General features: G+C 39.7%; 1 protein-coding gene across 4 annotated transcripts; it reads left to right on the forward strand.

Moving 5' to 3' along the window:
• The first annotated feature begins 989 nt into the window (after nt 1–989).
• On the forward strand, nt 990–17,336 carry ccdc66 (coiled-coil domain containing 66). 4 transcript variants are annotated; one of them, XM_085457162.1, is made up of 21 exons: nt 990–1,186; nt 2,397–2,455; nt 2,694–2,716; nt 2,886–3,125; nt 4,830–5,088; nt 5,171–5,324; nt 5,541–5,635; nt 7,463–7,515; nt 7,946–8,038; nt 9,557–9,694; nt 9,777–10,009; nt 10,139–10,223; nt 10,301–10,459; nt 10,604–10,682; nt 11,307–11,381; nt 12,216–12,438; nt 12,535–12,745; nt 12,892–12,944; nt 13,484–13,650; nt 14,441–14,550; nt 15,098–17,336. In XM_085457162.1, exons 1-21 carry the CDS (start codon nt 1,176–1,178, stop codon nt 15,194–15,196), a joined length of 2,619 nt encoding a protein of 872 aa, XP_085313288.1. In that variant the 5' UTR covers nt 990–1,175; the 3' UTR covers nt 15,197–17,336. The 4 variants fall into 4 exon arrangements, with proteins under 4 accessions (XP_085313288.1, XP_085313289.1, XP_085313287.1 ...); XM_085457163.1 differs by lacking the exon at nt 2,694–2,716 and adding an exon at nt 1,333–1,478 and having other exon boundaries at nt 991–1,186; nt 11,304–11,381; XM_085457161.1 differs by having other exon boundaries at nt 991–1,186; nt 11,304–11,381.
• Nucleotides 17,337–17,619: the final 283 nt, after the last annotated feature.

The following is a 17,619-nucleotide window of genomic DNA, read 5'->3' on the forward strand; positions in this document are numbered from 1 at the left end:
TTAAAGACAACTTGTAAAAAACACATATTAATCAAGAAATCTCATTCAAGAAATAACTTAAACTTTAAAAAAAGAAGAAGAAAAGAAATACGAATAGTGAGTTCTTACAAAAACCTTGAAATGTCTTTAGTTTTGATCTCAATTGGTTTCAGTTTCCAAAACAAAAAATAATGAGTAGACATTGTTTATTAAATTGGGACGTTTACATGACTGCTTTACAGTTATGTAAACTCTTGTCTGAACCTTTCGAACGCCTCTGGCAACAACAACAAGAGCAACAACAACAATAACAGTACAATAATACAATATGACTTAAATTCATTAATGATTAATTAAGGTCATAAATACTGATATTATTTAAACATAAACACTTAAAGAACTAACTGACTGCAGATGCTACACTAACAGTGTTGATAAAACTGCAATTAAAGTGGATAAAAGAAGCTAAGATTTTGAAAATAAATCATGATATGGGGTGGTTATGATGAGATGATTATTCTTTGATGTGATGAATACTTTGTTTATCCCATATTTGGGAAATTATTTTTGTTACAGTAGTTATGTTCAGTAGTTATGTTATGATACTGTAAGCGAGGTGGGGACATAAAAAAGCAAACAAAAAAGCTGTCCCAATATAAAGAACAAACCACAATATATATAAATATGAGTGACTTAAAAGGATGACTACATAAATTCGTCTCACTGTAAACAACGCATTAATAATTGGAGGCTACCTTCAGAAACCCTTTGAAAAGTTAAAAAAAAATCAAGTCGATCACGGTGATCACTGTGACCCTCATTCACACAACATTTATACTGCCTCCTGGTAGGTGGTGGACCATTTATACCTAGCTAATAGAGGTAGCAAGCTGATGGGAAAAGGCTTAATCGTTTGCCTAATTCCGAGTTACTTTAAATGCAACATCGTTTAAATCTTTCTAATGAAGACATGTGATTGGCTGTTAATTTTAAACATGATAAAGAATTAGCCAATCAGTGACACTTTTCTTGGTCGTCGCCAGCAACGAACATACACTGTTTGTACATAGAGGAACCAGCAGTTTGGCCAGTCAGAGCCTGACAAAAGCGATTTTATAAAGCTGTACGTCATGTGCTGAGTTTCCACATCTGGTTTTATACGGCCCTAGGTAGACGCGTAGCCGTCTTCTGTCGGCATGAATCTCGGGTGAGTCTTCCTTATAACGGTAAGGGGAGTTAGCTTAGGCTAACACGGGTCGAATGTGTCGCAGTGAAATGAAGGGGATTATTTTAGCTTAAAACCGAAGAGAATCAATACATAACATGACCCATTTTAAAAACACTACATTGCAGCAATAAAAGAGGGGAGGTCAACCTGCAAGGGTCCCCATGAACCTGACTACAGCTCTTACAAACAACTCAGAAAATTTCACCGTGAGACTGGTGTGCATCAAAACATCTTAACATTGTATTGATTTACGGGCACAAGGTTTGGAGCCGTAAGTATAGTCGAACAGTTAGAAGTTTGGTTCTGTACATCAGTTTTCAGCGTTTAATTGAGTTTTCCAGGTTTTGCATTAACTGTTTGGGAATTGCAGCTGTTTTTAGACACATTTGTATGTGCGCAAAATAAATTTGGCAAACTAACACAATTTTAAATACTTGGATGACAATCCTTTTCGTCAATTGAGATGCTCTGCAGACTTACTGCAGCCACCTTCAGTTTCTGCTAGTTTGTGGATTTCTAAGCCTTCAGTCTGGTCTTCAGTAGCTGAAAAGCTTGCTCTATTGGAGTGAGATCAGGTGACTGACTTGGGCATTGTACAATATCCTATTTCTGTGCCTTGATAAACTCTTGGAATACTTTTTTGGTATGCTTTGGGTCATTATTCATTTGTACTGTGGAGCACAGTGTGATCAGTTCTGCAGCATTTGTCTGAATCAGCAGAGTAAAGCTTGGTACACTTCAGAATTAATCCTACTACTTCTGTCAGCTCTCACATCATCACTATAAGATAAATAAGGATTATTTTGAACTGTGAATATGTAAAGCTTCTGTAGTACAATAATAAAAAATATGGAGTGGAAATTGAGCATACACCAACCACTTAGACTAGATAATGAGACTTAAATACAGTATCGATCTTTGCCCTGTACTGACTCATAAGATGTGATTGTGTGACGTTTCATAAATGGGACATTTAAGCGAAGAAAAACCATGACCCTCCTGTGGTTGGACTGTTGTTATTTGAGTGCTGTTTCAGTGATCCTGATCCCATATTTGGACTTGGACAAAACACACTTTGAAAAATGAAAGTAGAAACAGTTGGTTCTGTAGGTGCAGTACAGCTACAGTATAATTTTTGGTGTTTATTGTGTTTTTTCTGTGCCCTAATCGATGTTGTGTTTGTGAACAGGGACGGCCTGCTTTTTGAACTTGAAAATGGAAAACCCAAGTTGATTTTGCTAAGTCATGGTGAGACCTTTAAGCTTTTATAATCTACATTTTAATCTTCATTTTGGATGTGCAGAAAAATAATGTTTTCCATCCAAATCTATCCATAGCTCTTTGAGTAATCCTGTTAACAAACGCACAGTTAACAGTCAGTTAACCTTCCTGGTAAAGCTGTGTTTTGACACTGTGAAGATTACTTTATGTAAAATTCCTATTTTTCAAAATTATACTTACTACTCCCATGCCTGTTCCACTGCAGGTGTTGATAAAAATCCAGCAAAGGTAGGACTCCAATTTAAAGTTGGGCTATTATATTCTCATGAAAATGTGTTTATCCAAATACCTTTGGTGACATATTGTTTATGTTTCTAATGATCAGTAACAATTGCATGATGGTCTGTCGGCTTTATGACTGTTATAGTTTTGTCTGATCTGGTGTGTTTCCTCACAGCTGTCCTTCAGGCCTGGAGCAGCAAACATCCTCAGCTGCCGGCAGACCTCCTGTGTGTCAGATGTACAGGGGGAGGAGCGTCCACCCCGACAGCTGGCAATGAGGCACAGAGGGGCCAGGAGTAAGGCAGGAGGAGCAGGTGCATCTGTCACCTCCAATACTGAAGGGAAGAGTGCCAGCTTGACTTCAATGAAAACACATGATCATCACAAAGTTGGCATCGTCAAAGCTGTGGCCAAGGTAAGGATCTGGTTTAGCATACCTGTAAAGGTTTGGACACATTTTCAAAAAAGCTTCTATGAAATAATAAAATGATAACATAACATTTTTTATTTGTTCCTCTCCGACTTGGTCCCACTCACACATAAAATCCAAAGGTGAGTGAGCAGGATATTGTTAGTCTCACTTGCTTTCTGTTGAATCTGAAGTTCTTCAATGGTTTTTGTTCACATTTTTTTACTGTTTTTCTTAACTGGCTGTTCTATTTATAGACATTTTTCCCAATTTGTATTGCTTTTTTTATTCAGTTTCCTACTACATTTTCCTTTGTTTTTGTTAATATTGTAATTTCTTGCTTTACTTTTTTCACTTCAGTTGTTCTGAAGATAATTTTCTTCTTTTTTGTGATCTAAATGTGATCGACCTTCTTTTCTTCTTGTGCATCTAAAGACCACTTTCAGAACTCTCTGGAAGACCAGTTATGACCACTTGTGACACTTTTCTTCTATACTTTAATCATAGACCTCAAACATGCACAGAGAGCAAACATCAACTTCTATTTCAACCTTGCACAAATTTCGTGTGAGGGATCATTGCTGGTGACAAGACTCCACAGTTTCCAAGCCAGAAGGCAGCCCATCGAGTGAAAAGCAAGACTAGGAGCATGCTCATTACATTTTTTTTTTTTTTTTTTTTTTTCCATGATTCACTGAATTTGTCTCCTAGGGTGAGATTGTCAACAGAGATTTCCGCTGAATGCTCTGTCAGGTGTCCTGAGGCATCTGACAGAGAGCATTTGGTTGAAAGGGTTTGAACTGTGGTGCCATCATATGCTGGCACACAGCACATTAAAAACACAGCAGTTTTGGGAGGGGTTTTTGCCACACCAACACAATCTTTGCTCACCAACTGTCTCACTTTCCACATATATTTTCCTGTGACTTTGTTTACTTCATAAAAAAAATTAAAATAAATTTCAAGGATCATTGCTTTGACATACTGGAGGAGATGCATTATAGCAGAGAAAATGGGACTATTTCTTATAAATTCTCATGTGCATATGTATATAAGAAGTATGTACGTGTTTTTCATGTTTTGTATTTTTGTTCTGTTGATGCACTACTGGTTTAGAGTTATTACTGTCTAGTTCAAATATTTTGGGGTTCTTTGGATTCTATCACTTATTTGGATGCAGGCAATGGGGGAAGCAGCCTAAGCAGAGATTCCTAGATATTCGTCTCCTACCTACTTCATCCAGCTCCTCTGGGTGGGGAAACAAAGGCCTTTCTAAGCCTGCTGAGGCCCACAATCTCCCCAGCATGTTGTGGGGTCATCTCTTAGTAGAAAATGCCTAAAACACCAGTTGCAAGTGTTGTTCCCATTATATTCCTTAACCATGGGTTCTTTTGATGTGAAAGAGCAGCAGGTCTACTCTGAGCTCTTCCTGAATGACTGAACATAGACACATTTGTGCAAAAATTAATTTGTACTGCTTGTATCTGCGATCTTTTTCATTCAGGCACTATCTGTAGGTCATCGTCAAAAGACCTACAGGTACACCGGTAATTTAACAGTTTAACCTTAACACTTGGCTTTCTCTTCACCACAACAGACTGTCCATACTGTGCACTATTTATAAAATAGGGTATTGTAAGTTGCCTTAAATTTAAAATAACTCTGTAACTGTCTCCCCTCAACCATTGATTTTCTGTCTTTCTGCTGAAGGTAAAGTCAGACAGGCAGAAACACAGTATTACTCTTGGGCCCCTGAGAGCCGGTGAGAAAACGGGACAAGCGGGAAACACTAGGACTCGAGGAGCTGGAAAGGCAGGATTTAAAGACCCAGCAGCCAGTAGGGATGCAGCACTGAAGGACAGCATGGTGTGTCTGACCAGTGAGCAGCTGCAGCACATCCTCAGCACTGTCCAGACCTCCAACAATATGCAGCACCCACCAGAGGATGACAAGACTCAAGGAAGCAATGGTAGAGTGGTGCACTGAGAAGGACTGAAGCACAGAGTGAAGAGCAATTTAAAAAGTTCTTCTTTTTTTTTTCACCCTTTCAGGAAATCAAACAAGCTCAAAATCTGGCTACTCACAGAATGAAGGAGGAGGAGGCAATATGAGGGAGGAAGACAGAGGAGGAGGAGGGGAGGGAATAAAGAAAGGAGATGGAGAAGGAACAGATTCAATGGGAACCTCACAACAGAAAGACAACAAGTGAGGAGCTTGTCACAGTTCTTGTAGCAAAATCAAATTCCTCTTGATGCATACCTACTGTAGATGGCAGTCAGTGTATAGGACTCTGGAAATTTAGCTGACTCTTTAATTCAAGCATGAATATAATTAGACAACACAAATGTCACATCATTGTTACAGCAGATCCAAAAAAAAATCAAGTTTTTAAGATGTTGTGATGATGCTGTTGTTCCTCAGGTTGTCTGGAGGTATGTTCAGCTGGCTGGAAGAGCGACAGTCAGACAGCAAGGCAGCCATCGAAGCTAAGAAGGCTCAGTGGAAGAAAGAACTCGGTACGTACAGTTACACACACGCAGGCATTTTAAACCAGTAATCCTCATGTATATTAAGAATGGTGACAGTTATACCAGAGAGTTTGAGCATCATTGTATGGCTCTGATAAACCTGCTGAACAGCAAAGAGCAAACACAGTAAGAGTTTAATTATTGTTTGATCTTATATTGTCTTTACTCACCTCAGCCTGAAATCAAGCCTCAGTTGATGTTAAAAAATCAGAATGAGGAAAAATGTCAGTCACTTTGCATTGGTTTTGCTATTTATGAAACAGCAGAGAGGCGTACTACGAAGCAATTAGACACAGCTGTAATTTCTTTTGGGTAGCTGTCTTGACAAAGCTTAAAACCAAAGTTAAGAGATGACCATTAATATGATGATGGTTATCACTTTCTGCTGCACATTAACGGGGGTGTTTTGCTTGTCATGTCACTTTCCTTCTGCACGTAATTGATCGTTCTGCTTACTTAGGAATCCTAATCAGAGGAATGGACAATAGACAAACATAAGGAATGTAAAATAATGACACAGCAAAGGACAACACAGGTGCTGCATGTAAGCCAAGTGAGCAATGCTGCAGAAAATCATTACGTGTACTTCTTGTGTGCACATTAGAGCTCTGAGACTTTAAACTTGATCCATTTACATGCCGTTTTATAATCAGTAGCTTCAGACTCTGTGCCACAGCCTATTTACAAATGTGCCTTTAGTTTGTGGACACATGACTCTTTGTTGTATTTGCTATGATGTGAGAAGTGTGGGGGGGAAAAAAGAATTGGCAGCAGATTAAAGTATGAAATTATATTTATGCATTTTCTGCTTTAGAAACTGAATTCTTGAGAAAATATAATATGAACAGTTTGTCCTGCAGTAACTTTGCAGCAAGGCTTGCTTCAGTGGTGTCAGTAAAATATGGCTCCACAGGTTGCATGTATAAAATATATTCTGTCTGTAGAGAATGTAAAATGCATTTTGAGCATGCTGTCATTAAAGGAAGTTTATTTTAAATTGGATTGTGTTATATATTCAACATAAGTTACTCTGGTCTTATCAGGTAAAAAGAAAGCCACTTTCATAGCCTGAAAAAAAAGTAAATTTAGTGTTTACACACCTCACTAATGTATGATTATTACTTATTAGTTAGACCATCTGGATTTTCAGCACAAATGTACTGAACTATGAGGGGAAAACATCCAGCGAGAGGTCAGAAGCCAGACAGGATAGATTTCATTTACTCAGTCCCTTTTTTGCTGAACAGAGAATCTGCTCCAACCTACTGGTAACACAAACCAAAGTGCAAAATGTAGTTTGTAGTACCAAGTCTGCAGATGCTCAGTCAGAAACAACAACCTGACTCCATGGAGCCTTATGTCAACAGTCCTAGCTTCTGCTGGTGGTGTAATGTTCAGGGGAATGTTTCCTTGGCACACTTTGAGTCCATTAATGCCAACTGCTCATGATGTGAACACCACAGGCTGTTGTTGATGACCATTTCTTTATATGGTCACAATTGAATGGCTCCAAGAGCACAATTACACCAGAGTGTGCATAATGAGTACTCGATGTTAAAACCTTTGTAGTGTTATTTAAGTAAGATTTTGACTTTGACTCTGAGTACTACTTTTCAACACTTTTGAAAACCCCTTTTTTTTTTTTTTTTTTTGGTTTTGTTTTGTTTTCCAAAATCAGCGTTTAACCTTGTGACGTTTATTTTAATGTATAGGTAACCTGAAATGACATACTGATAGGTCAACACTGGCAATGACTCCTGTTATCAAAGAGTCAAAACGTGTGTGTGTGTGTGTGTGTGTGTGTGTGTGTGTTAGATGAACAGGTGGCCCTAAAGCAGCAGCAACATTCAGCACCCAGCAGACTGCAGGTACAGTCACCTCTGAGTTCCTGTGCTCATTTTGTTTTTTAATTCTCTTCTTTTTTTTTTTTTTTTTTTTTTTTTGAATAATTAAACTGCTGATTTAAAATTTTACCAACTGTTCCAAAAATATTAAAACTAGAACTTTTACAACTAGAACTACAAGCTGAATTGTGTTAAGTAATGCTCAAGAATTAGTTGGAATGGATGAATTGATTTAGGAAAGTGGGCTCGACTCTTAGAATAGCCAAAATGTGCAAAATTGACTTATTTGCATCATACTTTGTTCAGTATGAAGCTGTCGCCCTCTACTGTCAGTTAAGAAGAATACAGGCTTATGCAGGACTTGTGATTGGACTCTGGGTTGATATATTTTATTTTATTTTATTTGTAGCATGTGTAAAAGCCTTTTGTGTATGTCTATGTGTGTGTTTTTCAGGCTGAGGAGGACACACAGAGTGTGTTATCAGTGCAGAGCTCGATCAGCCACAAACAGCAGCCGCCAGCCATCAGATCCAGCCTCAGACTCGGGGTAATAAAAGTACTTTTCACAGATAAAATCAACACTGAGGTTGGAGCAGCCATGCTTTTTTTTTTCTTTCTTTTTTTTTTCTTCATTTCTTCACACCATCACACTTTAACTGATGTAAGAACACCAACTTTCCATTCTGTCCTCAGCAAGACTAAACATCAGTTAAATTTGTAACAAGCAGAAAAAGTATATTTAATCAATTATCAGTAATTTTTTTTATTTATATTGGATTGGGTTGATTGGTCTTATTGGATTCTTTGTCTTATCATCCTATGCATCTTACAAAATGTGTTTTAGTACTTGTTGCATGTGGTGGTTTATAGTTAGATATCTTATCTCTGGAGATGATATTAATGTGATGTAAAACACCAGAATACAACCACACGGGTAATTATGCTGGTACTTGTCCATTTCAGGTTAAAACGTGAATACGATTACCTGCGGTCTAAATCAGACCCTGGTGACTAAACAATTACAAAAAACACTAAAAATGAAAATATATTCTGTTGGTTTATTTTACTGAAGTCTTTTAATTGTATATTTAGTTTTTTTATTACTTAGTAAGTGAATGTGTATTACACAGATTTTGGTTCTTATTTTATTGTATTTAGTTCAGCTCTTCTTCAGTTTTTTTTTTTTTTTTTTGTCATTTTGCTTCAATAATAGCTGTTTTATTTCATTACTGGTTGTTTCCTGTTTTGAACGCCGGAACAAGAACTTTTGGGATAGACCAAACATGTTCATCTCACCTTAAATACTAATTAAATCAAACGAAGCATTTATCTGCTTTTTTTTCTTATACCTTACTGTTTAATAATAATAATAATAATAATAATAATAATAATAATAATAATAATAATAATAATAATAATAATAATAATAATAATAATAATAATGGATACTTTATTGATCCCCATGGGGAAATTACTTGTTTTTTTCTCTGCATTTGACCCATTCACTCAGTGAAGCAGTGGGCAGCCCACTAAGCAGGCACCCGGGGAGCAGTGTGTAGGGACGGTACCTTGCTCAGGGGTACCTCAGGGTAGCCGTTAAGTGGATTCGAACCGCCGACCTTCCGATCATGGGGCGACCACTTTACCTACTGAGCTATCCCTGCCTAAGAGTAAAGTAAAAGAGTAAAGTGCAGTTGAAGATTTTCAGTAACATAACTTTCCCTAACTTGTTATTTGCCTTTTAATCCCTCTCTAACTTATAGTACAAAAAAATGTCGCTTTCATTGCAGTTTTTTTTGTATTTTGTTTTTTTTTTATATGACACTGAGAGAGTGAAACGAGAAAAGATTTATTGAATCTGATATTTCTCTCAAGTGTTGTTTATCTATACAGTTCAGGGTTATTCATTTCAGAACTGCTGCTGACTGAATTCGAGCATATTTTTTTGTGTGTATGTGTCTGTGTGCGTTTAAGATTTATTCACAACAAAACTTAACTGTGATCTTAAGGATGTGTTTAGGCAACAAAAAATATGAATTAAAATTAAGTCCTTGCATCTCTGTAGGAGGTCACTCCGATGGAGGAGGAGATGCTAAGTGTGGAGAGGAGAGAAGAGCAGAAGAGGTGCTGGTTGGAAGAGCTGGACCGTCAGAGAGAGGAGATGACTGAGCGCAGGAGACGAGAGAAAGTGCTGCAGAGTCAGGTACAGCGGGGACACGGCACAGACCAGGCAGGTTTGAGAGGTCAAAGTTGTCCCCCTGAGTCTGGTGTTGTTGTGTCTGCAGGCGGAGGACCACGAGCTCTGGGCTACACATTTTGACTCGCTGCAGAGGAGGCCGCCTGTCCAGCCTGCAGTTCCATCAGCGCTGCCACCGGCTCAGTTCAGCAGCTCTGATCGGGGAGAGTGGGAGCCCTTGTCAAGCCTTTCCCTCATCTGGGATGCTACGAGCAGCTGTGGAGCAGACAGTGTCGCAGGAAACAGTGTGGATACAACCCGTGGGTACCCAACCAGGGCCAGGTGGGAAGGAACGTCTCGTCAAATATTTAAAAGACTCTTTGTACACGATCCATGGTGACTTATTTGTGATGAGCTGCAGATGTATAAGTGTATATATTTAGTTTGTTTGTTTTCCTGTGGTATGTACAGCTATCTGAGGACCATGACTTCCCTGTTGGATCCTGCCCAGATAGAGGAGAGAGAGCGGAGGAGGCTAAAACAGCTTGAACAGCAGGTAGGAGGAGGCACAGAGAAGAGATCAGTGAATGTTTTTCTCACCAAGATTCCCTAAATTTTATCTTTTCCTACCAGCGAGCTATCGAAGCCCAAGTGGAGGAGCGTCGTCTGCAAAGGGAACGAGAGGAGGCGAAGAGGAGACAGGAGGAGGAGGAAGAAGAGAGGAGGGTGGTGCTGGAAAGGGAAATGCTGCAGAGACAGTATGAGATGGACACACTGAAGGAGAGGGAAAAGGTCAGAGACAGACTATTATACAGAAACATTTACGTAAACTCTCTGCACTCCTTTATTTCTCATATTTTCTGTTAAACATTTTCTGCTGAGGATGAAGCTAACTGTACTTATCTGAAACTGTTTCATTGTGTTCTTCATCTTTAGGAGCAATCGATCAATCAGGAGGAGCAGCTAAAAAAAAGCAGCCATGATGGCAGATTGCATCAGGAACTGGAGTCCAACGGTCAGTAAGACTTTTGCAGTGTCTTTGCACTTTGGATCTGAAAATATGCACCAAAAGTATATTTTTACTCTGCCTGCTCAGTAATGAATCAATGCTTTGAAGCACAGGATTCAACCACATGGTAATGCTGCTAAAAATATAGAGTCTGGGTCCAAATATACATATCTTTTATTCTACTGAGTGGCAGAAGTACAGAACGTGGCCTCAGAAATAGTTTGCAGAGTTAATCAATGCCAAACAGTAGATTGAACCACTGTGAGGATTATGGAGGGAGTCATTTTCTAAAAACTTGAAATGTAATCCACTTCTGCCATGAACCAAAACTGTTGCTGAGAGACTGATAAACAGCAATGAAAGTGATTTCCACCCAAAGGAATTAGTTTCATTAGTATCCTACCAAGGAACCAACTCATTGTGCTCATTTATGTTTAATGTTTTCTGGTTTCTGACAGAAGAGAGCGTTTCACTCCCAAACTGTTTATTAAACACACCTGCTCCAGGATTTGCTCCCTCCTGTGTAGCACTGGTGACAGCTGATTTAAAATAAATTGAGGTGCAGAAGATGTTGAAGTAAACATGTTTGTAATAATCAGCTCTGTGTGTGTCTGTTTTTGTTTTCAGCAGTTACCAGGCAGGCTGAAGATTTGGAGGACACCAGCACTTCGGGTTCCTCTTACAAAGACGCTGCTGTACAGACAGGTAACGCATCTAATGCTACTACACCCACTTACACTGCTGCTGTGGGAGACCGTATGTCTGCGTCTATCTGCACTGAGCCACTAAAAAAAATCTGTTTCCATGTTTGTGAGATTGAAATGTTTCAGTGCAGCATCAAGGTGGAGTAAAAAGAGCTTTGAGTCCTCAATTAGAGCAGAGAATGCACTGTAACTACCAGTTTACCTTCTAGTTTATGACTAAATTAGCAAGATTTAATTAAAGTTGACCCATTCTGCCCATTTTCAGATTTTTCTCTTTAAAGAAGCTTTGCATGAACAGCAAGCAAATTTGGCTTCTGTGGTCACAGTCGGAGCTGTGTGTCTAATATGACCGTATTAGGGACATCCACTCTGACGTCATTCATATCTAAGTGTAGGAAAACAGAACTGTCTGAATTCTGCTGGAGGTGATGTCATTGTTGGAAAATGTGTCCATGTTTAATATGAATATCCACGATTGTCTCTCTCGCTCTTTTGCCCTCTCTTTCTATGGGTATCTAATACCTTTGCAGTATTTTATATTTTCTGTTTTTCTACAAGATAAATAAATGAGTAAAGAGGCTCTCTGTCAATATATTGATAAAGTTGTAGCGGTGTCATCTTTACCTCTTAGGTCCTACAAACTTGAACAGGCAGACTCAAAATTTGTTTAAATGATTCTTGGGGGTTTTTTTTCCTTGTGTGAAGGAGCAATATTTCTAGAAAGCTGCTCATTATTTCCTGTACAGTACAAATCATTTTTTTGGTTCAGCCCTATTTAATATTTGCTGAAAGGCCTCATATCTGTATGTTTTTATTTATCCCTGTCTCTGTGCAGAAGCTGCTCCTTCTCTGCCGCTCAGAGCTCAGACTCCAGATGTCTCAGCGCAGCCTCCTCCATCTCTGCCCACTGCTGCTCCTCCTCCAAACAGCAGGAGCAGAGCGTTGAGAACAGGGAAGGAGAACATTTGTCTGCCAGCAGGAGGAGACCCATATGAGCCGTTTGCCAGGACAGAGAAGAGCAGGAGGGACAAGAGGAGACCTGAGTGGAACACTCAGAGGTAGAAACTCCTAGACCATCACACTCTAGTACATCTGAAACAGGGATTGTATTGATAATATTTTAAAAATCTCTCCCTACACATGCTCTGCTTCAGGCCAAACCGTCAATTCGTTCCAGCCTCAGAGCGCTACCCAGCTGCTCTGCAGAGGAACAGACAGGAGAGTCGACTAAAGAGGCAAGCTGAGCTCCTCGCTCTGCAGGAGAGGACCTGTCTGCCGAGGACCGACCCTCCTCTTCCTCCTCCACCCCAGGAGCTTTGCCTGTGCCCTGACATCATGCAAACCAGAACCAGTCCCACCAGGAAGGTAGCCCCCCCCCCCCCCCCCCCCCCACAAATACCAGCTTCTTAAAAAGACTTTTGTTACTTCTAGTTTTCTCTGCTGGCTGGAGGTCATTTGTAACCCTCCCAGCTGCAGGTGGATGTGTGTGTTGATGACTGCTGCTGTTTCAGGTGGAAGCCAACTCCAGAGGGCACATCATTTCCACAGGCTTAAACGCTGAAAGGTGAGCAGCGGACAGTAGACTCCAATCAGAAGGTTTTAATATTTGAACAGATTCTGAAAGTTTTTTTAAAAATTTTTTTTTAGGAGGATTAAAAATTTCAGAAAAAAAAGTTTGTGCAGTTTGTAACCAGAAAGCCTAATTTTTAGTAATTAGTCCAGCAGCTGTGCATGGCGGGGTTGGGACTCCCTCTTCAAAACTGTGTGCCACTACAACTATGTGTCTGTGTGGTGAATGTTGTAGATGTTTATTGAGACTTGGATGTCAGTGTTCTGTGTATTTTAATACACAAAATGATAAAAACTTACCTGCAAACTCACTCTTTAAACTAACATAAACTGAAAAATAAGACTAACTAAATTGAATAAACTAATAGAACAAATGGAAAACTGTATTAAATTTGGTCAGCCCACAATTAAAATCGTTATAAGATTGTATTTTCAGCCAGTTTTCAGGTAGTTTGGTTGTGCATTTTATTCTAGACTAAAACATAAGAAATGTAAAGGGCTTTTTCATGTTTTGTTTTGTTTTTTGTCCTCCAGAGGGCGCTCTCCTCCTGTCCCTGCAGTCAAACACAGAGCGCAGAGTCAGCATGCCTCCAATACTCTTCCTCTTGTCTCGGAGTTCATTCCTTACGTCAGGACTAATGAAGTCTTCAACCTGGACCCTCTGGAGCCCGCTGACACTCCTCCACCCCTCACACACTCAGGTTAGACACACCAAACTATATGTAATGATCCCCAAAATTTTCAAGTTCCAGCCTCGCCATTGACACAAATTCTACGATACAGTAGAGGAAATGATTTGGGTTTGAAAGTCACAACAAAAACTAGATACTTATTCAAGTTTAAGCCTTCATGTAAGTACAGTATTGTTACACGATGGAGTAACATAATTGTATCTGCTTGTTCAGAGTTTTATCCCACAAGTCCCCAAAACGTTGAAAACCAATCAATTAATTGCCTGACAAAAGAAATATTTTGCATAATTCTCCTTTCTCACTCTTAGAATCACCAGACTTTACAAAATAGGCTCAATGTTTCTATCAGTGTGACCTGAAAATAGTGAATGAGCTCGTGAACGCATCAGGAAAGTGTTTACTGAGGTCAAAACTGAGGGTCATTTCGCCACAGACTTCTACATAATCTTTATATAACCAAAGGTATCACCTCTGGTGGCCATTAAAAAAAATATTCAGGATTATTCTGACCCTGGAAGCTGGGTCCATTTTGTATTCCCATAACTTCCATAACTTTCATCTAATGTCACTTTGAAAGTCTTTGCACAGAAACAGATAAATCTTTATTTCTTTTTGTTAGACAATCATGATAACTGCCTGATCTTTAGTTGGATAAAACAATCCACTCCTCTGGGAGTAACTTAAAACCTTTTTTCAGGTAGCAAACTTGGAAACAGCGGCACATAAATGCAGAGAAAAACCTCTGAGCATGTTACTGTGCATCAGTTTGCATCTAAATAAATGTTCTCTCCTGTTATAGGAGCGCCTCCTCCATCACATCGAGACCCCCTCCTCCACCCAGAGCTGCTTCGTAACACCCACATACACCGACAGCAGGAGATCCTCAGAGGCCTGGCTCAGCTCCGCCAGGTAACACACTCAAAAAACCCCACACACAAGGTGTCCTTACAGAGAAAACCCCAACAATCAAACAACCTGCTGTGAGCAAGCGCTTGGCAACAATGGGAAGTAAAAACTCCCTTTTAGCAGGATTAAACCTAAAGAACCAAGCTCAGGGAGGGGCCAGCCATCTGCTGGTAGGGGGTTGGGGGAGGGAGACGGGACAAAAGACACACTGTGAAAGAGAGCCAGGAAGTAATCATTCTCCGACTTAGTTTTGTCAGGGTCATCATTCATTATTACTCACTAATAATGTATGATGACCCTGAAACCAGGGTTAGCAGATAAAGTCTGCTGTCTTTATCTGCTGATTCTCCTGAAGTCTTGTTACAGAGTCTGTTACAGTGTTTCCGCCAGTGTATTACAAACCCAGCAGTCTGCCGCTCTCCTCTTCTCAGTAAATTCAGTTGCCTCAAAATGAGCAGAATAGTTTCCCCGTCACGCCTGTGTTGATCCACATGAAGACGATGAGTGATGAGCATCCTCACCTGTACAAACTGTGTTTGTGTGCTCTCAGGGTTTGTTACTGAAGCAGCGGGAGCTAGAGTCAGATCTGAATCCTTCCCGGAAGCATCACGACAAGCACCGGATTCCCTCGACATCACATCGCACGTGACCTCCGACCTGTGTCAAATAAAACCTCAGCACTCTCATGTGAGTGCATTTATTTTGATACTACAGAGTCCTTCAGACTTGATGACCTCAGGAGGTCCAACCCTTGAGGGGACAGATGATCAGCGTACTAAAATGTCACAAATCAGTAGTTGACTCCCCTGCACCTATGACCAGGAGATACACAGTTTAGTTTAACAGTGAAACAGTAACAATCTAACAATGAGTTCAAGCAGAATAACCCCTGAATGAGTCACTGAGTGTAATTCTCCATAAACTCTTCTTCCCACTGCACAAAAAGGAAGAGTAAATATTCCAGAGATGGTTGTAGCTCTCATGAGCTGCTCTTTTATAAAAAACCCAAATTAAATCATTATTTTTCTTAATATTACATTTATTTAACATTGGGGACACAGCGAAGTTTAAATTCTGTTAAAGCTGAAAGCTGAAATTGCAATGTTGCTTGTCTACTAGCAGGATTCTTGAAAATGTTCTGGTTGGATAGGCATACAAAGTTTGCCCTTTTCTTGGGGGTCATTCTAAACCAGGGAATTTTTTTTTTTTTTTTTTTTTTCCTGGTTTATAATCGTCCTTTAAAAAAAAAAAAAAAAAGCCTTTAAAAAAAGGTTCATGCTGCATAAAAGCTGAACTGGTGTGAATATGTCAGAGTAAACTCATCCCTCAGAGCTGCAGAGGGGAGTGGTCCACGAGTCGGACGCCGTGGTGGCTGAAGCTCAGAGCTAAAGACTCTGACGGGAAACTGACCATCCAGCGCTCTGCAGGTGTACTTGAACGCAACGTCCAGCGCTCTGCAGGTGTACTTGAATGTGACAGTGAACCAGTGATGTGGACGTGGGCACTGAGCAGATATGAAAGCCTGATGATAATCATCATAGCTAAAGATGAAATCCTTTGTAGTATCGAGGCCCCACCTACAGACCACCAACAAGGGGTGGCCTTAGACTGTATATAAAAGATGGACATAGCCACTGTGACATCACCCATTTGTTAGTTGATGCTTTTGAAACTAGGCATTGCAGATGAGGTGTAGATGTAACTAAAATGCTCGTAGGATAGTGACATGTCACACCCGCCTTAAAAAATTTTATCCTTTTTTTTTTTTTTTGACTGGTGACCATAAACATGCAGTCTTCAGTTTCAATTATGTTTTTAATTACTTATGGTTGGTGCTCAACAGGACTTTTAGACATTTTTACATTTAGTTCTACTTAAAATACTTGAAGCTTTTACTTGCCCTAAAGAAGATTCTTTATTAACAGGTTGCTAACAAGACGACAGAAGCTGTCGGGGAACATTAAGTCTAATCGAGCCAAACACAGGAGCTCAGTGGCCACACCCCTAAAGTCATGTAACTGTAGTGTAGTCTGTTTTGAGTTTAACAGTAAAATTAGTGAATTTTACTAGTCTTTCCCACAGAGCCTGTTATCTGCAATAATCAAAACCCGAGCTGTAGCAATGCCAGCTTCTGTATTGATCAACTGTGTTAGTTTCACCTCTCAGACCTGGATGTCCATCTTTTACATACAACTCATCTCTGCTGAGGTTGGTGGTTGAGTTTCATTGTGGGTTACGTTGGGAGCTGTTTTTGGAACAAGACGGCAGAATGAGGTGACGTATATCATCCTGTGGCCTCAGTTTATTTTTGCTGTGTTTTTCGTTCGTTCCTCACAAGTCCCTGAGTTCAAGTAAAAAATCTGTCCCTTTTCTCTGAGGGAGGCTGTTAGAGTTCACAGCCTGATGGGAAAATTTATCAAATTTTAGTGGCTAAAACTTCAAATATGAGGTTTTCTCTAAGAGACGCAAAAGTTAATTCAAACAGACAGCACTGAAACGCCTCCTCCAAACGGGAAGTCTTTCTCCTGCTGCTCACTGGCTGAGTTTCTTGGTGAATTGCGTTACATGAGGAACGTATTTTATTTTTAAATGCACTTTTTTTTTTATAAGAATGACATGGTATCTGACAACTGTTGAGTTTTTCCATTTTTTCCTGCAGAGAAGTGAGGAACAAATGTTTCTTTATTTTCTGCTGCCTAAGAAGCTGTGTTTCTGTGTGATTTTCATTGTGCTGATGTATTTTTTAATTTATTTTAAATGTAATTAAATGTTTGGAAACCTGTGGTTTATACTGACTTTCATTTCTTTTATGCATAGTTAGTTAAAACATGCTGACACCAGTTCATTCTGGTCAGATTCATTTTTGTTCTGGTTTGGTTCCCTGGTTCTGAGACAGTTTTACATGAGGTAAGTGTATGTACAGTAATCCCTGTGAGCCAGAAGCTCAGGAGGGAGAGCACTGTGAAGAGTTTCAGGCAGTAACAGTGAGGGGATATCTCTAATAATATGGGTCATCTCCAACACACAGCCCTTCTTCTAGTTGAATCCAAACTGACTGACACTGCGCCAGAA

Source organism: Copadichromis virginalis, linkage group LG5 (genome assembly GCF_057382275.1).
Source record: "Copadichromis virginalis isolate Kocher_CV1m ecotype Utaka linkage group LG5, C_Virginalis_male_GT1.1, whole genome shotgun sequence".
NCBI lineage: Eukaryota > Metazoa > Chordata > Actinopteri > Cichliformes > Cichlidae > Copadichromis > Copadichromis virginalis.

Coding starts and splice junctions, on each gene's coding strand:
- ccdc66 (XM_085457161.1), top strand. Junction 8,039..9,556: donor GATCCAGCCTCAGACTCGGG/GTAATAAAAGTA, acceptor GCATCTCTGTAG/GAGGTCACTCCGATGGAGGA. Junction 14,551..15,097: donor GCCTGGCTCAGCTCCGCCAG/GTAACACACTCA, acceptor GTGTGCTCTCAG/GGTTTGTTACTGAAGCAGCG.